General features: G+C 46.2%; 1 protein-coding gene and 1 pseudogene across 1 annotated transcript in view; both read right to left on the bottom strand.

The window, feature by feature from the left end:
* Positions 1-22,511, bottom strand: part of GSDMA (gasdermin A) — a 35,032-nt gene that overhangs the window by 11,793 nt on the left and 728 nt on the right. Inside the window, exons 2-6 of the mRNA XM_084804570.1 lie at positions 21,559-21,807; positions 9,349-9,538; positions 8,362-8,527; positions 8,157-8,250; positions 3,046-3,084 (exon numbers count right to left, since the gene is read on the bottom strand). Of these exons, the coding sequence (XP_084660696.1) occupies positions 3,046-3,084; positions 8,157-8,250; positions 8,362-8,527; positions 9,349-9,538; positions 21,559-21,775 (706 nt within the window). The 5' untranslated portion in view covers positions 21,776-21,807. The remainder of the gene's footprint in view (positions 1-3,045; positions 3,085-8,156; positions 8,251-8,361; positions 8,528-9,348; positions 9,539-21,558; positions 21,808-22,511) is intronic.
* LOC146341006 (cytochrome b-c1 complex subunit 8 pseudogene) lies at positions 11,364-11,689 on the bottom strand (annotated as a pseudogene).

The following is a 22,511-nucleotide window of genomic DNA, read 5'->3' as shown; positions in this document are numbered from 1 at the left end:
TGACCTTTTAAATTGTTTCTAGTAGTTTTAACGTGTTAATAAGGTTTTATTGTCGGTTTTTGTTTTTTATGTTATTGTCATTGTTTGATTTGATTTGCTGTACAGCACCTTGGTGGCCCTTGTGGAAAGGCAGCATAGAAATCTCTTCCATAATAATAAAAGAGGATGTGTGTGGGTCTATTAGTGCTTTGGCACCAAGATCATGAAATGTAGACCCTGAAACGTGACATGCATACTAAGGGGACCCTAGCGGTGTGCACCTCAGGGCATTAAAATGCATTAAAACAAAATAACCATCTTTAGTCACTAACCAGCATGTAGCTTTGCAGTTGATACACTTTGAAGTGGGGAGGGGGGCAGAGTAGTTTGAAGGAGCAGAATTATACGGCTGCCCCCCCCTCCTGCTGTGGGGCAGCCCCATCTTTAGTAGAGTGCAGCAGACAGACCCCTCCCTCAGTGGGCTGGCTATAGTGGTACACCATGGCAGGGGCTGTGCCGAGTGGCACCAGTGGGCATGGCTTAACTCAGACGGGGTGGGCACAAGGTTTCCAACTCTGATAGCTACATAAATTTACTTGAAGACTTTACTGTATCAAACTAAAGACTGTTCCAACCCGTGCAAAACTGGGTTAGTTTGCTAGTTTAACGAATAAAATAAACAAGTAGATCGCATTCTTACACTCTGAAGTAACATGCTCACTATTGCTCACTATTTTATAAGTGCAGCAGAACGCCTGCTACTGTGCTGTAATGGACTAGACTGTTGGTTTGGGATGTGGGAAACCCAGCGCTGATTTACATCTTTCTTAGCAGGCATGTTTGCCATACCAGGTGCTGGATACATAAAGTGTGAATGGGAAACACGTGTCTCCAAATGGTCAGGGGTATATGTTTAAATGCTAGGGAGCTGTCGTTTCTTGCAGCTGTGGTTGGTGCCCAGTGGGTGTTTATACCGGTTTGTTTTCCCTTAATACTTTTATTGGGTTCACCGCAGTGAACACCGCTGCGCACATGGCATCGTACTACAGCTGCATTAAAAAAATGCAAATTGGTCCTCAGCTATGGACCTTGCTAGGTGGCCTTACGCCTCTCTGTCTCCCTCTAAATCTACCTCACAGGGCTTGTGAAGGCTGAAAGACCACCCAAAAGCTGTTTGAAGGAAAGACACCATCCAAATGTAACATATTAATGGCTTCAGTAGGAGAGTCCTGATACTACTTTATCTGTGGTAAATACGGCAATTGGTAGTGCCCATTTCTAAGAATGTGAGAGTTCACACAAGCAAGATGGCCCTGCACATCCACTTACAATTAGCATTGCAATTGTGAACCAACACCATCTGAGGTAAGAAATCTCTCTACACACTCCCCTGTAAGTCCCATTGAACTCAGAGTAGAAATGTACTGGATTGTGCTTTGGGTGTTCAATGTGCTTTGCATCTACAATCCTCACAATAACCCTGAGATGTAGGTTAGTGGTATTATCTGCATGTTGCAGATGAGGGGACTGAGAGACAGTGACTGTCAGGGGTGTTTCGGAGCGCAGGGAGTGGGATAGCAGTTCAGATTCTGAAGGAGAACTATCAGACATGTGGGAATTGTTTTCCCAGTCTAGTCCAGATATGAGTAGGCTGGCTTCTCAGGTTACAAATGTACAGATGGCTGAGGATGAGGGGCCCTCCTCACCGCCCGCCCCCCCGTGAGAGGCAGCGAACAGGGGATTGACCTAATAGATGCCAGGCACAGGCACAGAGCAAAGAGAGAGAAAACAGGGGTGGAACTTAGACAGTCTAGCCAATTGGCCTTGCGTGAGAAGCTGTGCTTAGAGGCCTCATGAGAAGAGAGGGGCCTCCCCCACTTAAGTTAGGCTAGTGAGACCACCTCCCTCTTCAAATGGCAGGCAACTCTTGTAAATTCCATTTGGATTCCCGAAGGTATTCCTTGTAGACGAAGAGTTTCTCTGAGAATTTGCATCTGCATGACCCTGTGAAGTAATGGATTAAAAGCTGCAGACTGAAGCCTCTCGTCTGTGTATGTTTAGGCATTTGAAATGAAGTGGGGGCTAAGGGAATCGTGACAGTGGCTTCCCTAAGTGATTTCAGGGTGAGCAGAGATTTGAACTGGGTCATTCCCAGCTCACACCTCTTACTCTTAGCTGCTAAGCAGCATAATTTCTCTGAACATGTTCTGATCTACACCAGCTCACCAGATCATTTTCTTATTCAAATGTAACGACCATGTTAATAACAACTATGATTCAAACTCAAAACATCTCTTCCCTTTGTTATGTGCCTGCTGATCTTCATTCGTTGCTGACAAATGCTGACATTTCATTTAGTTGAATGGGTATCACTGTATTTTTGGATGGTCACAAAACCTGTCTGGGATTCACTAAATTGTGGACAGTTCATCCTTCACTTTATACCAAGGGAGCAGAACCTCAGGCCTGGGGGAAAAACGTGGCCTACCTGGGGTCCTAATCCAGCCCTCTGGGTTTCCACAGAGGGCCATACCCCCTTTCCTTGACCACACCCACTTTCCACCAACCCATGATGATTTGGTGGTTTCCAGGCTTCTGTGCAGTTTTTTCCACATTCTAAAAGGTCAAAATGCCTCTCCTAAAGCTTAGCTACTGGCAGTAAGGGCTTTAAGCTACAATATCCTGTTGTGGGTTTTGTTTTGTATTTTTGGCCTCACCCCCTTTTGCCTTTGGTCCCACCTACCACTGGAATGTAGGCCTCACGAGTTCTTCCAAAATGGAATTCGGCTCTGAGGTTCAACATCTCTGCTTTATCAGCATAAACACACACAGTTAAAATTCACAAATTGAGAGATGTCAATATGCTTCCATGGCTTACTATGGTGAGCTATCCCCTGGTTCAAGTTGAATCAAGAAAAACAGCAAAAGAATCCTTGTTCTCTCTTTCAAACACCACCTTGGAGGAGAAAATATGTGTGTTTTGTGGGCGATGATGGTGCAATCCACCCATTTCTATCACTATGTATCCAATGTAATGTCCATAAGTATCAGATGAAATGTCCTTACCGAAAGTTCTTGTTTTCTTATTTGGGAAGTGGTGAACACCTGGAGAGAGCAGGATAAAGCAAATAGTTCACACAAAGGAGATTAATAATAATAATAATAATAATTTATTTGAATATTCATATTTGTAAACTTGTTTGGTGAAAGTCTTCCCAATGATGTTTACATCTGAAAAGGGCAAATGGAGTACCATCTAGAGAAAGTTAAGCTTTAACTTAAGTAAGTCTGATTGAACTTATAGGGGCTTCCATCTGAGTAGGATTGCATTGCTAAGAATTTTTGTCATAGAATCATAGAATAGTAGGGTTGGAAGAAGCCTATAAGACCATTGAGACCAATCCCCTGCTCAGTGCAGGAATCCAAGTCAGAGCATCCCTGACAGATGGCTGTCCAGCCTCGTCTTGAATGCCTCCAGCGTGGGAGAGCCCACCACCGCCCTAGGTAATTGGTTCCATTGTCATATTGCGCTAACAGTCAGGAAGTTTTTTCTGATGTTCAGCCAGAATCTGGCTTCCTGTCACTTCAGCCCATTATTCCGTGTCCTGTATTCTGGGATGATTGAGAAGAGATCCTGGCCTTCCTCTCTGTGACAACCCTTCAAGTACTTAAAGAGCGCGATCCTATCTCCCCTCAGTCTTCTCAAGGCTAAACATGCCCAGTTCTCTCAGTCTCTCCTCATAGGGCTCTGTTTCCAGTCCCCTGATCATCTTTGTTGCCGTCCTCTGAACCCTTTCCAGCTTGTCTGCATCCTTCTCAAAGTGTGGTGCTCAGAACTCCAGATGAGGCCCAGAACTGGACACAGTACTCCACCCCAAATTCAGACATTGCTGCTCATTCAAACCCTTTTTGCAAGCAAACCCACTTCTATTTTACCCCATGGAAAGGGGCCTTGGCCAGCTTGGAGGAAGCAACAGATGAAGAAGGCCTCTGGTGCTCCATCTGATATGTGAGCAGCCAGTACACCTGCTCTTCCTCTTGTCAGGGTCTTGCTGCCTACAATGGCCCAGGGCACAAATGCAATTTCCCAGTAGCAATTAGCTGGTCAGAACTCTGCAGAGTCAGGCACAGTCTCCCCTCTAGCTTAAAAGGCTGGTGCCTTCATGCTACACTCCCTATTAGTCTGCTAAGGCAGCGATTCCTAAGGTCTTCTAGTCACTGCAAGACAATTCAGAGGGAAGAAGCAGGCTTGTATTAAGGCAGATGATGGCAGCTGGGACAGCTCAGAAGATCTGGGGCCCATGTTCCGACGGGCCTATTTAACGCTGCTCATGATAAACAGCCACAGAATGTGTGTGGGAATTGGCCCTTGGCATCCTTATTCCAACCACTGACACACACCAATACCAACAACTTCCTCATTTATATTATTGTATTTTATTTCTGGTTGCAGGCTGCCTGTTTCTTATGGGCTGTTGCTCTGACTCCATCTCCTGGCTGTTTCTAAAATGCCTAGAATCGGGCTATGCCACCTTGATGTACCCCTAATCCTGCCCTCCAGATAAGGACTGGGTTTGGATGACATGATAACCATCAATGGGTTAAATAAGCCATGGTGGCTTATTTAACCCATCATGGGTTATTGTATCATCTGAACCCAATCTTTATCTGGAGGGCAGGATTAGGGGTACATTTTTTTAATCCACGGTGGCTTATTTGGCTGAAATAACCCACTCTGATAATCCACACTTTGCAGTAAGGGTTATTTAACCCACCATGGGTTATCGTGTTGTCTGGCGCTCAGCATGGCTTCTTCTGATCGCCTACAAAGTCACATGGCAAAAGCAGTCAAAAGCGTTATGGCCACACTGCTCCAGCCTGCAAAGCTCTTGTTCTGATCTGACAAGCAGCTGAGGGATAACCAAGCAAGCACAGCCTTCCCTGATACCACGCTACAGTTACAAAATGACATCTTTCTTGGAGTACAATGACAGCCTAGTGCTATTGCCCTACCCCGCTACAGCGAAGTTACACAATGACAGGCTTCCTTGATCGCTACTTTGAAACTGTGCAACTTGGGAAGTAGGGGAAAATAGGGGAATACAGAAAGAATTGCTCACTTTTCCATAAGGAAGTTGTTGTTGTTGTTCAGTCGTGTCCGACTCTTTGTGACCCCATGGACCATAGCACACCAGGCCTTCCTGTCCTGCGCTCTCTCCCGGAGCGTGCTCAAGTTCATATTCATTGCATCCGTGATGCTATCTAGCCATCTCATCCTCTGCCGTCCCCTTCTCCTTTTGCCTTCAGTCTTTCCCAGCATCAGGGTCTTTTCTAGGGAGTTTTCTCTTCGCATTAGGTGGCCAAAATATTGGAGCTTCAGCAGGTCCGCAATTATCCACTACAGCATCTGAAGGCTCCCCATAAGGGCAACTGATCTGTGCAATTTCACCCCATTCCAGCAAACTGTCAGGGAGTTATAGCTCTCACCCCCTTTTTCATTCTCTGGCCACTTTTCCATGTAGAAGCAAAATGGCCATTGGGAGAATGTGCAATTTTGGTTTTGCTCTAAAATGCTGTAGCAAACAGAAGCGGCTCGGCCAGCAGTGTGGATGTGTGTATGAAATGTGCAACTCCACTATATCACTAAAGCACTATAGTGCTTTAGCGATTTTGAAACAATAAAGGCTTCATGCCAGCAATGGGTATGGGGGGCTTTTGCGCAATTTCGCTTTTAGAGCTAAAGTGCTGTAGTAAACAGAAGCAGCTCTGCCAGCAATATCTTGGGGTGTGTATGTGTGAAATGCGCAACTCCACTTTAGCGTTGTTGACTTTGGACAATAAAGGCATCTATGCCAGCAATGGCTATGGGGAGACATGCACAACTGAGGGTTTTGTCCCAGTCCTGCAAACCTCCAAGGATTTATTTGTGCCACCCTATTTTTGTTGCACCTGGGATTTTCCCTCTTCTGCGGTAACTGCGCAGGGTTTTGATGGTGCATCAGGTGCCTGCCAACTAGGAGAGGTGTGTCAAGTTTGGTCCCAGTCCTGAAACCTCCAAGGTTTTATAGCCACCATCCTCTTTTTGGTGCACAGAGAATTTCTGCTCCTTTGTGATTAATCATGCAGGGTTTTAATGGTATGTTGGGTTTCTCCTGACTAGAGGAGGCTGTGTGTGAAGTCTGGTCCCAATCCTGCAAGCTTCGAGCACTTTAGAGCCACCACCCCTTTGTCGGGGTGATGCTGAAAGCGCTGAATTAAGCCCCCGTACTTCACCTCACACCTCTCCCTTCTCATTGGGATATTGTGGAAGGTTAAAAACATGTTGCTGCGATGTTATCAACGGGTGAAACAGTGCCACTGCTCAGACAGGAGGACTGCAGCCGGACAGGGGGCAGGGTGTGTGTGTGAGTCAAATTACACACAGTGGCTTAATAAGCTACTCACATTAGCTTATCAGCCTGGTCGTCTGGTGGGACAACGTGGCCTATTTCAAAAATAAGCTACTCTGCGTAGTTTTTAAGCCCCCATGGCTTAGAGTGACATCCAAACGCAGCCCAGGTGATGCTATTGTGGTACAGTGCCACTGAAATAAAGGGGAGTTAAAATCACATAGACTTGGATCCAGAGATAAGTAAACTTAAGGAAGTCCATGTAAGAAAGTTTTCTCCTCCCCTATGCAGCCCGTTGCTTCTGCAAAAGCCTCTCCAGATGATGGGAGGGCATTCTGAACAACGTGGGATGAGGTGCAGGGGGCTGCTTGGGCGAGGAGGGGTCAGAAATCTTTCCCTCTGTGTACTTCCTGGTATTATCTTAGGATACAAGCCTATTTGGCTCAATTGCCCTGTTCGCAAGCAGCCCCCCATGCCCCATTCCACATTGTCTAGGAGGGCATCCCCTACCACCATGCAGAGTGGCTCTGGAGGCAGGGCAAGGGGCTGCAGAGGGAGAAGGGGATGGGGATCTTTCCTTCCATGAACTTCCTTAAGTTAACTTATCTTTGGCCCCAAGCCAACGTTTGCCAATTTAGCATTAGCTGTGTATCATTTAAGCCCCACTGAAAGGATCTCTGGATGATGCCAACGTTCAAGTAGAACTGGATGTGTGAGACCATAGCAGTAGATGCTGTGAACTAGCTCCCAGACTCGTCTGTTAATAACACTTCATACTCTGGCCCTTGAGCCAGGATCACCTGCCCAGGAGGTCTCATAGTTCCTAGCTATGCCAAACCTGGAGCTGAGATACATCTTTCTGAAGAGGAGGATGGTTGACCAGTCTCTGAGCCTAAGGGCACGATCCTATGGGACGCGCCCTGGGTACTCCTTAGCCTCTGAATTCGGAGGCTTGAGAGTAGTCAATGAAGAGCAGGGGGCGCTTTGTGCCTCCTGCTCTGCATTTTAGCTAGACAGGCCACTTCACCCGTCTAGTGGAGGCTTCGGGGACGGGAGGTCTGGGAATGGCTGGGGATACCTCACAGCCCCAGTCTCCTCCCGTCTCTGCCCTCGGAACACCCCTTTCACTCCCCACGAACTCACATTTGCAAGGTTGTAGCAGCAGCCAGTGTGATTCTTTCCACGCTGGCTGTGAGGGCATGGGGGAAGGGGTGGGGAGCGTGATTTCCTAGCTCTGAGCCCTGTCTGAGCTCGGATCCGGGAAACCAAAATATCCTATGTCCCCTAGATGCTGTCTAGGGGACATAGTATTGCTCCCTAGGAAAGGCCGCTCAAATCTTTCAGAGTCTGGATGGAGCATCCATCAGCCATAGCCATTCTCTGTCTGAGCAACCCGTAGTGAAGCTGGCAGAGGACATCATCCAAAAATATCCAAGAACTCCGCAGCATAAGGTTTCAGACCTCAGCACCATCCCCTTACGTTCTCAGCATCTTTGCTTGAAGGAGGGGCTCCGGCACTCCTGGGGTTGGAAGCCTCAGTTAAGCTATGGGCACTACCTGCAGCAACATCTGTCTTCCTTGGGAATTCTCCCAGGCCCTGCAAATGCATACGAAGAGCCCTGCTGAATCAGGCCAAGTGTCAATCTAGTGCAGCACCCCATTCCCAGCTGTTGCCAGCTAAATGTCAGATCTAAACATCATGAGGACTCACAGTTTGGCTGGAATAGGACACTAAAGAATTCTCACCAAAGCATAGTAGTACAGCCCTCACATAAACTAGTACCTTACCTGCTATATTGTCTTTGATTTGCAGTTGCTTAACTGCAAATGCCAGAATGCAGGCCTTTGGGATGATAATTGCTTTCTTACTGTCTCTGGCACCCTAGAATACGACAAGAAAACTTAGATCAACTATGTAGAACAAAATATAGGTGAACGGAAATGTTTTGTTTCTCGCCTCCTATTTCATGATAGGAGACAACTCAAATTGGACCTTCAACTTCATTTTGATCCAGGCTTCATAAAAGATGCTGCCTTCCGCTTTGCTGGATTCATCAAACTGTGTCTCTTCCACAACCTCTACTGCTTCCGTGACCACAAACAGGTTCCGTTGAAACTTCTTTGATTGTTTAATGAATTCATGGCCCATGTTGACATTCCTAAACGAGGAGATATGCATCCATTATCCAATATGTATCAGGTTGCATAAAATTGATGCATATAAAAAGTTAAATACAAATCTTCATAGTGATCTATAATGTATTTTTTTTAATCTAATAAATGTAACTTCATCTGAGATCTCTTTACAATGTACTACCCTGTCAAGTATGGCTTTCTCTCCATTTTGTGGTTTCTGCCACATTAGTCTGTGGAGCTTTTGAGTTACATTCTCTGATCAGTTTGGATTAAGGCCAGAAAAAAGTAGATAAAAGGGCTTCTGCTCTTGGAGTTGGACATTAACTCTAGTTGACTTGGGCTTGCGGCCAGGTTATCTGAAGGACTGTCTCCTCCCATATGTACCTGCCCAGACCCTAAGATCATCCTTAGGGGTCCTTCTTCAGGGGTCCTTCTCCGGGAGCCCCCACCAAAGGAAGTGAGGCGAGTGGCTACCAAGAAGAGGGCCTTTTCTGCTGTGGCACCCCGGCTCTGGAATCAGCTCCCTAGAGAGGTTCACCTGATGCCTACGTTGTACACTTTCAGGCACCGGTTGAAGACCTTTTTATTTTCCCAGCATTTTAGCATCATAGTTTTTTTTTTTTTACTTTGTTGTTTTAAATCTGTATTTTAAATCGCTGTGTTCCTGCTAGGTTTTATTCTGGTTGTATTTTTATACTGTAGTTTTAAGCTTTTATATTTTATACTGTTTTTATTCTGTACTTTGTGGTTTTAATTTTTGTGAACTGCCCAGAGAGCTTTGGCTATTGGGCGGTATAGAAATGGAATAAATAAACAAACAAACATTGTTTTCTTCCAGACTTACCCTTTGCTTGTTATAGAATCGAGGACTCCGGTGGAAACATGTGTCTTTTTCACCTTCACAGACCTTGCATGGGATAGGCTGGCGGTGCCCTTGATTTCTACTGCGGTTGCATCAACCCGTCCGCCAAAATCCCCCTCCACTGTTCCATCTACCTGGTCCACAATGATGAATGTGGCTGAAGCTTGGAGATCTGGAGATGAAAATTGAGAACATCTGCAATAGTGAACGGGATGCTAGAAAGATGAAGAAAGACAGCAGTGTGGCAGAATAAGAGTCTTGTGAGCACACTACATGCTTTAGGGCGCAATCCTATCGGGATAGTCAGTCGCCTCTGAACTTGGAGGCGGTCGACTATCCAATACAGGGCGGGTGGAGCACGGAGGGGATCTTCTCCTCCACACTCCAGCCACCCTGCATTTGCTGCTAGACAGCTGATTTTGGCTGTCTAGCTGCAGGCTTCAGAGAGGGGGTGGGGGTGGGGAGGCTGGACGATGCATAGGAAATGTCGTAATTACACTTCCGTAGTCTCCTCCCCTCCCCACTGCCGGGAACATCCCCTTTTCACCTGCTCCGTGCTGCAGTTATGACTGCAGAGATGGGGAAGATCTATGCCACCTATGAGGTGGTGGGGAGCGTGGTTTCTGGGAACCGAAAAATCCTATGGCCGTCTAGATGCTGTCTAGCGGCCATAGGATTGCTCTCTTAATGATGTAGGTGTGAAATACACAAATCACTTATTTTTTATTCATTGGTCCCCAAATATTATTATTTTGTTATTATATTTCTGTACTGCCCAATAGCCGAAGCTCTCTAGGCAGTTCACAAATACACAATAAAATATTTATTTATTTATTTGGCAACCAAGTACAGGTTATAGCCAAAGAGACCAGCAACAGGCACCTATCAATACAGCAGAGGATATTGACAACAGAAATTATATCACCAAGTTAAAATTCAACATACAGTATACAAATACTCAGTGTCTTACAAGAATATATGATTGCAGAGACCACTATTCTTAAACAAAACATGTATCTTCTTGGGCTGTTCTGAGTTGAGCTGCTTTTACCGCAAATCTAGCTGTGTTAAGTATAACAAACTTGGATGTGCTTGACAACAAATACAGAAGTTATCCTTATCATTAAGGTTAGCTATCAGTGCTAAAGATCTCATTAAATATTTATCTCTTGGAATTTTATAGAACTTGCCATGTAACACATAGTATATTGTATCCTCAACCTTGAGCCTGCCATAAATACAGAAACGCTGTTCCCTGGGGGATGTTCTTATATCTCCCTTCCCTAAAATTCGTTTTCATTGTCTGGAAGCACAGGGCTATAAAGGTCTTACAAAGAAAGGGGGATGTGATCTCAGACTAGGGATGTTTAGAGTGTGTAAAATCCACTCCGTTTGTGTTTCACAGATTGTCAGGCGCCTTCTGTTCCATCATCTGCTTTGTCATGCAGAAAAATACGCAAATAATTACATAAGAGGTTTCATAACAATTTACATAATTTACCTTAGTACGTAACATTTAGTGTATTTTCCTCCATTCCATTCAAGTTTTCCTCAGCAGAAACATGCATGTTTTCCTACAAATAAATATGCATAAATTTCGGGAAAGTAAAAAAAAATCTGAAAGTCTATGGACTCCATGCATCCTGAGGGGGTCGATCCGCAGCAGATTCTGCAGGTTGGAGTCTTAGAAATCTGAGCTCCATCTCGAATTTCTCCAGCATCCCTATCTCAGACAGGTATTTTTCTTCCCTACGGTATGTTTCAATGGAAGGGTAACAAAAGGAAAATCTGGATACCCTATTCGCTTCAACATCTAACCTAGCATAGTATATACAATAAAATAAATATGCACCCCAGAATAATTAAAAATTCACAATTTTTTTTGTATAGGGGAGAGGGAAGTTGGTGAACAGCAAAGAGCAGCAAGTACAACCCCATTAGATAGAGCTTAAAGAATTACACTCATGGGTAAAACAGAGAGGCAGAGGGATTTATTGAACAAGTCTAAGTGTTATTATAAATACTTGTCATAGGCATGAGTAAGCTCAGAACAAGAATAAATGCCAATAAGCGTTTTCTTCCTATCAGTCAGATTACTCATCATTTTCATAGTTGGCTGGGTTCTTTCTTTTCAGACGTTCAAATTCTTGGTTTCCCCAGGAATAAGTGAGATAGCCGATGACAAATGGAGGCACTATATGTGAACTAAACCACCTCCAAACCTTGAGAATTCCTTTGGAGAAGTTGTTAGGAAAAGCTCTTTGTTCAAGTGGAGACAAGCTGTAGGTGATCACATCACTTCTACCAAGTTTCTGAAGTGCATACCTATCTTGGCAAGTTGGTCCATCCAGCGTCTTCCAGAGAAATCTCTGCTTCCCACTCCATATATATTGATACTGCCTTGTATCCAATGGGAGCTTTTTCACTCTCCACTCACACAAGTCAAGGCACCTAATTTTCACCAACCACCCCTTACTAAAACCCCCATTCACCCAAAAAGCTCCTCCTGAGGATTGGGGGACCCTCTGGAACAGACATGGATATGGTGTGAAGAGCTGTAGCGGAAAACTGAGTGTTCCAATTTGCGTGAAGCTCCTTTCGCTACAGCAAAGCCATCATGAGATACAACCCCCTGAATCTGGTAGGGTCTATGTGCACGCAGTGATAAGGTATATACTAGGGTTGGAAGGACATGATTCAAGGCCTATATGAAACTTCACACTTTTGTGTGCGCGCAGAAAAATAAGTGTTTGAGCAAAGCTTGCTCCCAAGGACCACAAAATCCAATTTAAGGGCAAAAAAACTAACCCCCTTTTGAAGCCATCCAAACTGATGGCTATCACTACATCTTGTGGTAGTGAATTCCATAGTTTAACTATGCATGGTATGAAGAAGTATTTTCTTTTATCTGTCCTGAATCTCCCACCAATCAGCTCCAGGGGATGACTCCGGGTTCTAGTATTAGGAGAGAAGGAGAAAAATTTCTCCCTATCCATATTCTCCACACCATGCATAATTTTGTACACCTCTATCTCCCCTTGCTCTGCTTTTTTCCAATGAAAGTACAACAGCTGTTGTAACCTTCCCTTATAGGGCAGATGCTTTTAACTGCCCTTTTATTTTATCATTTATTTTACTTTATTTATTTTATAATTTCAGCTGCCCCTTTCTGCACTTTTTCCAGGTCTACAATATCCTTTTTAAGGTATAGTGACCTAAATGGTGTATGGAAAGTCAACTGCAATTCCATTTATACCTTACAGTGAAACAGCAATGATTTTGCAGGGCTACCACCAGGAGCCTTCAATCTGGAAGCAGCCACAACTGCCATTGCCAGGTGCCTAGTTTCCAAGAGAAGAAAGAATAGTTTCAACAGAATATTTGAATCAGCTCTGAAGAGAGGTGCTCTTGGTTAATTATTGTAATTCAATTATGGTGATGGTGCACAGAGGAAGAAGAAAATATCTCTTGAGAGATATTTGTTCCAACTAGGGATGTACGAATCCCTTACCTTGCAGCCCGCGGGGGGTCTGCCGGGGGGGGGAGGCGATCCGTTCCTCCCCCCTGGAATCCTCGCTGGCCGGCTCTGCTCCGTGTTGACTCTGCGGAGCTGCCGGCCAGCTCCGAAGCCCCAGCAATACGGCTGCCATTGCCGTATCACTGGCTGGAGTGACGTACCACATACGCCATTTGCGTCCCTGCTCTTTGACATGACAGGCTACGTAAATCTTTACGTAGCCTATTGTGCGAAGGAACAGGGACGCAAAAATGCCATTTGTGTCCCTGTTTTTTCATGCAATAGGCTACGTAAATCTTTACGTAGCCTATCACGTCAAAGAGCAGGGACGCAAATGGCGTAGTGGACGCCATTTGCGTCCGCCGTCCATCAGTCCAATCAGTGATACAGCAATGTATCGCTGGGGCTTCAGAGCCAGCGGCAGGCCTTATCGCTGGGGCTTCAGAGCCAGCGGCAGGCAGGATCCGGCCGGCGAGGGACTTTGCGGGGAGGCGGAGGTAGGAGATCCGATCCTCCACAGACTTTGGGGGGCTTGATTCAATAGAATCTGGCCTCATTGGGGTCCGTGGAGGCTTTCTCCAACATCCCTACTTCCAACCCACAGAGGACATTTTGGATTTGGACCAGCAGCTTGAAATGGGCCTGAAATGCAATAGAGGAGCCAGCAGATACTGGGATACATTGGCAGTGTCTGACCCATGGCACACCCACCCACAATTTCCAGGAGGTGGGGTACTGCACTGTGTACAAGCAAGAGATGATGACATGTCCTGTCACGAGGCAGCTACACTCTTGCTTTCCCTACGCCGATGTGACAATTAAGCCGGTATCTGCTAAGTGAGCGCTGAAGGCCACTTTACACGTTACATTTCTTTAGATGTTCATGTATAATGCCATGTTCCAAAAATAAGCCCCGTTTATGGAGTGCCTTTTCCTGAGAAGTGAGGGAGGCATCGATTCTTTGCATCATTCTGGAGACAAGTTAAAACCCACTCCACCAGCCCTGCTGGACCACCCCTATGAAGGTTCCTCCTCCCTCGACTGTCACCACCAGCAGGCCGAGCTGAGGGAGATGAGAGGAAGAAGCAGGGCCACCCACTAGCCCTGCTGAAAGACTACTTAATTTCCCCCCTTTCCCCTTCCTTTTCCCTTGGGTGTTGTGTCTTTTAAGATGGTAAACATCTTAACATCTTGTAAAGATCTCGTAAAAAATATTGTAAGCCTGTGGGCAGGGGCTGTTTTATTTTACTGATTGCATGTAAGCCACTCTGGGAGCCTTTTTGGCTGAAGAGCACGGTGAAAGTACTTTAAAGAAAGAAATGAAATAAACAGTGCTTCAGGACAGAGGGTTTCTCCCCCTACCATTCAGAAGGCTTTGTATAGCTATTCTATCTTTTCTTCCTCAATGGATTCTTTTCTGGTAAGAAGGAGGAAAAAAAACCCCTGAAGCAGCAGTGGAAAACATGAAGGGGTACAAATGGAAGATGTCATCATCTGAATGTTCCATCAAATTCTGTGAATGAGGGAGTGTAATTGCACAATCAAAGCCTCATCTGGAAGCCTTAGTAGGATTTTACTGCTGCTGCTTGTGAATTTTGAATTTTAATCTTGCTTCAGATCCAGTCTCAGCTGAATTAGTTGCCCTTAGGTCACACTGACATCAATGTGAAAAGTGAGTTGGGACCAACACGCATCCCACTGGTTTCAATGGGAGCTTAGCGCAACTTAGTCCTAATTGAACTTATTGTTTTATCATCTGCTTCTGCGTTTACGTTTTACTAGAAGATCTTATTACGTTTGACTGCTTTCATTGTTTGTTGCTGGTTTTCCTTGGATCTTAAAGAAGCTCATGGAAGGAAGTTTATTTATTTGATTTGTACCCTGCCTTTCTACCAAAAACTGGCACTTGTTGCAGGCACAATTAAAATTGATTAAAACAATAAAACAATACATTAAAATACAATAAAAGTAACAATTACAGAAGTTAAAAAAACAAAAAAAAAAGCACTCAATCCAACAAACCCACTTACAGGTGAAAGGCCTTGTTGAATAAAGCAGTCTTTGCCTGCTAGCAGAAGACAGCAGAAGGGAGGAAACCTAACCTCCCTTGGGCCACCACCAAATGCACCTCTGAAAGAGACGGTCTCGAAAGAAGGGCCCCTCCAAAAGGTCTTAAGAACCAAGCAGGCTTGTATGGGAAAAGACCATCTTTCAGGTAGACTGGTCCCAAGCTGTATAGGGCTTTATAGGTCATAACCAGCGCTTTGAATTCTTCCCAGAAACAGACCGGTAGCCAGTGAAGCTGTTGTAACAATGGAGTCGCATGCTCCCTGTAACTGGCCTCAGTCAACAGTAGGGATGCTGGAGAAATTCAAGACAGACTAAAATAAGCTTGGATTTCTAAGACTCCAACCTGCAGAATCCACTACAGAGCGACCCTCTCAGGGTGCGTGGAGTCTGCACACTTTCGGATTTTTTTTTGCTTTCCCGAAATCTACGCATATTTATTTGTAGGAAAACTTGCAAGTTTCTGCTGAGGAAAAGTCGAATGGAATGGGAGACAATATGCTAAATGTTACGTACTAAGGTAAATGATGTAAATTGTTATGAAACCTCTTGCGTAATTATTTGTGTATTTTTCTGCATGGCAGAAAAAAAATTCACATCTGTCTGTGAGCGGATGACGGAACAAAAGGTGCCTGACAATCCGCGAAATACAGACGGAGCGTATGTCACAGTTCGGACATCCCTAGTCAACCGTCTGGCCACAGCATGCCGGACCAGCTGAAGTTTCTGAACAGTTTTTGAAGAGTCCCACGAAGAGCACGTTACAGTAGTCCAAGGGACATATAATTAACACGTGCGTGATGGTGGCCAGATCAGATGTCTCTAGGAAGAGATGCAGTTGACATACTAGCCTGAGCTGCGCAAAGACACTCCTGGCCACCGCCGAGACCAGGGCCGAGTTCCGGAGTACACCCGAACTGCAAGCCTGAGTCTCCAGGGGGAGTGTAGCCCCATCCAGCACAGGTTGAATCCCTATTCCTTGATCTGCCTTTTGACTGATCTGCCTTGATCTGCCTTTTGCTGCCTTAAAAAGCAAAAGAGGTGCTTTTGATCAAGCACCTCTTGATTAATTTTTCATTTGTTTGCCCTCATTTAGTCCATTACCGCCATCAGGCACCGATTTAGAACCAGAACAGCTTCTTTGGATTTAGATGGAACGGAGAGATAAGACTCGGGTGTCATCAGCATAGAGGTGGCACCGAACCCCAAAACTCCGGACTGTTTCTCCCAGCTGTTTTATGTATATGTTAAATAGCATGGGGGATAAGATGGTACCCTGAGGGATACCACAGGCCAACAGCCATGGCATCAAACAGGAATCCCCCAGCACCACCTTCTGGATCACCCTTCCAAGAAGGACCGGAGCCACCATATAACAGTGCCTCCTAGTCCCACCTCAGACAGATGCCTCATGGTTGATGGTATTGAATGTTGCTGAAAGGTCCAGCAGAACTAACAGGGACACACTCCCCTGTCCAGTTTCCAGGATAGATCATCTACCAAAGTGACCAAAGAAGTCTCCATCCCACAACCAGGGATGGAGTCAGATTGAAATGGATCTAGATAATTTGTCTCATCCAGAAATCCCTGGAGCTGAGAAGCCACCACACGTTCCAGCACCTTCCCAAGAAGGGAATACTGGAGACTAGCCAGAAATTATCCAATACAGTGGGGTTCAGGGAGGGCTTTAAAAAACAAAACAAAGAAACCCGAAGGTCTTACCACTGTCTCCTTTAGGCAAGCTGGAACCACACCTTGCCGTAAAGAGTTCATCACTTCCCTTACCCTCTCAGCCAGTCTCCCCCATTGCTTTTATAAACCAGGAAGGGTAAGGGTCCAGCACATAAGTGGTAGACCTCACCTCTCCAAGACCCTGTCCACATCCTTGGGCTGCACAACTAAAAAGTATCCATTGGAAAGCCAGTGTGGTGTAATGGCTAGAGTGTTGGACTGGGAGTTGGGAGATCTGGGTTCTAGTCCCCACTCGGCCATGGAAGCTCACTGGGTGATTTTGGGCTACTCACAGACTCTCAGCCCAACCCACCTCACAGGGTTGATGTTGTGAGGATACAATGGAGGAGGAGGAAGACTATGTATGCCGCCTCGGGTTCCTTAAGGAGGAAAAAAGGTGGGATATAAATGTAATAAATAAATAAATTATAACTGGACAAACAGGAGCCAAAGTTACATCCCCTGGAATGGTATAACTGTGGCATCCAACTTGGCACAGATATGATCATTTTTATCTGCAAAGCGTTGCGCAAATTGGTCACAGTGGCTATTGAGTAGTTCACCTCTTCTTGTGGGCCAGGACATAACAGGCCTCTACCACCAAAAAAAGCTCTGCTGGGTGACTCTGAGCAGATGCAGTGGTGGCAGAGAAATACAATTTCTTTGCCATTCTCATTGCCATGGAGGTAGGGTTGGCGGAGAATTTCTCCCCGAAACTTCGGGGGGCCGAGCGCCAACGTGTTCGGCCCCCTGAACAAGTTTCGGGGAGAAATCCTCCGAACCCCCCCCGCCCCCCGCACCCCCCCCCGGGATGGGACTTACCTTCACCGAATGTCCCTCCAGGTGGCGGGTCCGGCCGGCGGTTCGGTGGGTGTTCGAGCGGGGCGGGAGCGGCAGTCAGTCTTTCGACCGGCTGCCGCCGCCGCCGCCATTGCAATCAAAGAAAAAAAAAAAAGCCCCGTGATAGGCTACGTGACGATTCACGTAGCCTATCATGGCTAGATTTGCAAAGTCAGCCATGATAGGCTACGTCAATCGTCACGTAGCCTATCACGGGTGACTTAAAAAAAAAAAAAAAAAGCGCGTATGGATAATGGCGGCCCCCATAGGGAGCCGCCATTCCTGTTCCTTATTTGGTCGCTGTAGTCTACGTAAATGTTTACGTAGACTACCGCGAAAATAAGGGCAACACTAATAGGCTACGTGAATCGTCACGTAGCCTATCAGGGGGCGTTTTTTTTTTTTTTAAACTTTCGCGTTCGCGGCCGGGCGAGGCGGGAAGCCTCCTCCCCGGCCTGAATTTCGGCTGGGCCGAGGCAGGAAGCCTCCCCCCCGGCCTGAATTTCGGCCGGGCCGAGGCGGGAAGCCTCCCCCCCCCGGCCTGAACTTCGCGGGGGGAGCAGCGAAGCGCCTTCCCCCCACCGCAAACGTCCTTCGAGGACAGGTAAGGGACTTTCGTCCACCCCTACATGGAGGAGGCTTTCAAATGAGCTCTAGCCCATGTTTGATTGCACGTATTCAGAGTTTTCTGCCAACATCGCTCTAGTTGATGTCCCACTCATTTCATTGTCTGCAGCACCCTGGAAACCCAGAGGGCTCATTGGACACTACTCCATGGGAGATAACGCTCAGCGCGATCGTGTCAAGTGCCTGGGCCATTTCTCCATTCCAGAGATCAACCATGGCTTCGACAGAATCACTTGGCAAAATGACGGGAGAATCCCTGAGAGCCATCGGAAAGCCATCTGGATCCATCAGTCTCCTGGGATGGACCATCTTAATCAGCTCCCCCAACCCCTACCCTGCCCATGCAGAGGCCCCATGTCCCAGCAAGTCTAAATCCCACCAGTTTTCCTCTCCCCTACAGGCATCTGTACCCCCCAAACCCTCTCTGAAGGGTCAGGGGGCTGCCCAGAACAATGTGGATGGGGCACAGGGGGTTGCTAGTGTGGGGAAACTGTCCCACATTTGCTTGGCTCCCAAGATGTTAATGGAAGGAAACTTTCCCACCTTCTCCACCCTAGAGGAGCCTTCCACAGCCCATACCACATTGTTCAGAAGGGCCCTCTCACCCTCTGGAGATGTTTTGCAGGGGTCACTGGTGGCTGCAGATAGGAGGAGGGGATGGGAAACTCCCTTTCCATTAACTTCCTTATCTTAAACTTATTTTGGGATCCAATCCACTGTATGCCACTTTGAATATTTGCTTTTACAGAGAATCAGCTTGTAAATACAGACAGGTGTTTGCTGCATTGATGTGTGTGTTTTTAATGTAAAGGCAAATTCTTTCTGCTTAGAAACTTATTAGGGTCCTTGGGCTAGGAAGCGGAGAATGAATACGGCTCAGGCAGAACGGTTTTCACACGTGGCAATAGGCACGAGTGTGTGTGGTTTTCCCTGTACAAGCGCTCTGGTGCAGGAAAAAGTGTCAGGTGTGACGCTGCCCTTAATGCACAGTTTACCCCAACTAAATTTGATGTTCTTTCAGATCAGTACTATCAGTGTGAGGATTGCTCAGCTGTCCCTGAGTAGATGGGAAATCTGACTTTATTGATTTCCATTCAGGTTCCAAGCCTCAGCCAAGGATTCATTGAGCTTTGCTTCTCCAAGACAAAAAATAAAATGGTATGACATGGAATTGCAGGGGCTGAAAGGAGTTGCTCACTAGTAAGTAAATAATCTGGGTTGTGTGTATTCTTCAGTCAAAAAACCCGAACAAATCTGTGCAATTCAAATTATGCATGAACAGCTGAGTTCTGTGAGCAATTACGCGAATCGAGCAAGTTGCTGCGTAACCTAATAAAAGAATCCAAGTTTGCTGTGTAACCTACACATTGTTTATTCTGGTTATCCTAGTCATGGGAGGTCAAGGATACTGAAGCCCTACCACCAACCCCATATTCTGGAGGTGACGGACTTGACCTTGGGGGAGCTGGGGGTGGTGACGGCCGACAGGAAGCTCTGGCGTGGGCTGGTCCATGAAGTCACAGAGAGTCGGAAGCGACTGAGCGAATAAACAACAAAAACCACCAACCCGAGTTGATTCACCTCTCAGCATTCTGGGCAGAATCCAACGAGGCGCTTGCCCCCCCGCTGATTCATTTCCACCCCACTGACTGCATTGCACAAGCAGGATTCACCACTGATGCAAGGAAGATTTGGCACTTCCTTGGGGAAGCCCCCCAAAGGATGAAAACGCTTGTTTCTGGAAGGAAGCTGGTTAGCAGAGCTCCTAATGTGAGCTCCGCTGACCTGTACCCTTCCAGAAAGGAAGCGCTAAATCACCAATGTGAAAGTGGCAGGGGCTGCTTGTACAATGGAATCGGCAGGGCGGATGAGAAACAGTGGGGGTGTAAGTGCCATGTTGGATTCTGCCCTTCTGAGGGGGTGTTTCCACCAGCGATTTACTCCGAGCAGGCTGCATGTCGAGGTTGTTAGGGATACATGACGTTGTGGCCATCCAGCAGTCACCCCAGAGCTTATCAGGGAAAAAAACGGATTTCCTGAGCCTGCTTAAAGTCCGATTGTTTTCCTTAAGTTGGGTTCTCCCTGGAATAGTTGTTGTATCCCCCAACCCCCACATTTAGCTTGGGTGTGCTAGCCCTGCTCAGGGGTGTGCCTTTCACCATGACCCCAGTCAAGGGGTGGTTCTTCCCATTGTGCTGAATGAGGCTTGCCCTTTCAGTGACCACAGAAATAACAGAGAAGCCCCTTAACGGATATGGCAGAAAGGCCAGTTCCTTAAATGCGATTAAGCATGATCTCGAGGCTCCGATTTATTGCCTTAGGAAGTAACTACTTCATAGCTTCTTATAGTTATCATTCGGGTTACAGAGGGGGCTGGTTTCTGTCTTTGTGTTTACTGCTCTCTTTCCCACAACAAACCCATTACTGTCTCCTCAGAAGTAACTCCCATTGTGGTCAATGAGGTCCTGCAGGTTAAAATGGGGGCTGGTTTCCATCTATGTGTTCTCCCCCCCTCACTTTCCCAGCACAAGCATGTGTGTGTCTACTCAGAAGTAACTCCGATTGTGCTCAGTGAAGCTTACTCCTGAAATGCAGGTGCATCTGGACTTTCAGGGGAAAGGGGAAAGGAGAAAGGGGGGGAGAGGGGGGAAGCCTCTCTCATTGCTTGAGCAGCCCCGCCCAGTCAGATGATTTTCACTCCAACCCCCACCAGGAAGTATGTTCTGTGAAGCAATTTTTACTGGTCTGGAGAATCTGCTCATGGAGCCCTGCTCACAGCAAAGCCAATTCCTTAAAAAAAAAATCTGGTACTCCTCCATTAGCTTCTCCTTCCATTGTTGTGGAAACACGGCCTGAGATTTTAGCAGTCATTGCTCATATGCTCATGTGCATAGTTTGGCGGCCACAAGGGATAGAAAGTTGCTTTTAAAAAAGTCCTGATACGCCAAGCAAGCTGAATTCTGCACCCAGTGCTACATACTAAATTTTTCTGTGCTGTCAAATTGTGGCATACACAAAGCCCTGTAAATAATAGGTTGGATCTAACCTTAGTCATACTTAGAGGAGACACACAGAAATCAATGAGATTGAAGCTAGCCATGACTAACGTAAATCCCATTGTTTTCAATGGGTCTACTCTAGGCACGCCTAACGGTGCTTCCAGGCTAGGTTTTCATGGCACCATCACCCTGCCTCATTCAGAGATATTTATGGGGGTCCAGACAATGCTGTCTTCCACTCTTAACCCTCCTGTGTTTTCCCACTGCTTCTTCTGTTTTCTTTCTTAAGGAAGCAAAGTGGGAACAGCTGTACAATGCCTTCTCATTAGTAGGGCAAGAGCCCTCCATCTGGAAATACCCTAGGTCTGGATCCAACCCAATGGGTAAAGGAGATTCAGTCTTGGAGATTACCTAGTTTTGCAGCATGGTCTTCTAATGAAAGCACATCACATAGCCTGTATCCAGTTTTATGGAATGGGCAGTTCTGCCACCATGAATTCTTTCTCTTCCTTTGAACCAGGCAGAGAGGTCTAAAATGATTTTGGTCTAGAATGCTGTCTACTGGGATCAGTTCTCCTTTTGGGTCCAGTTGTTTTGCCAAAGATTTAGTTGCCTTATAGAACGACATTTCCGGGACAGATGCAAGACTTACAGTTTGCTCTAAAAGGGAGAAGCAATGAGAAACAAAACCATAAATTGCAATGAGTTGTGCAATCTGCTGAAAAATGCCTTCCCTTTCCAGTGATCTTTCCTCCCAGTCATGAAAGCAATTTAAACGACCCACTGCCTTTGGTGCACCCTCAGAGGTAAGCAACCTGGTACCCTCCAGATGTTTCGGACTACAACTTCCATAAGCCCCAGCCAGCATGGCCAATGGCCATGGGTTATGGGAGTTGCAATCTAAAACTTCTGAAGGGCACCAGGTTGCAATTCTTTTTCACTCTAATCCCAAACATGGGTGGTCCTGTGCCTTTCAGTTTTGAAGTGGAACAGGGCCACCCAAATAAGGCAGTAGTTTCTAAATATTCCTGGTACTCCCTACATGTATAGATGTATATTCATTTGTAAACTAAATTCTAAAGGATTTTGAAAGAAAATCCCAAACATCCTGACAAAGACTTGTGAGTTTCAGATCCATGGAACCTGGGGGCCATTAGGCCATTGAAAGTTGAGGGTGTCAGATAAGGGGTGGGGAGTAAAAGAAAATGAAGGAGAAGGGGGGAGATATCAACTTGCTCAAGATCCCAGTTCACTTCCATGGTGGTGGGAATTAGGATTGGCGTGATTGTGCACCGTTGCCCTGAGCCCCAGATCTTTTCAGACGCAATCCCAGGCATGTTTTAGACAGAAAAACAGTCCTACAA

The sequence above is a fragment of the Heloderma suspectum genome, chromosome 6 (genome assembly GCF_057233095.1).
Source record: "Heloderma suspectum isolate Gila_16-S chromosome 6, 16-S_ref, whole genome shotgun sequence".
In the NCBI taxonomy this organism is placed as follows: Eukaryota; Metazoa; Chordata; class Lepidosauria; order Squamata; family Helodermatidae; genus Heloderma; species Heloderma suspectum.
The sequence above is the reverse complement of the archived record's forward strand: the minus strand, read 5'-3'. Positions and strand labels throughout refer to the sequence as shown.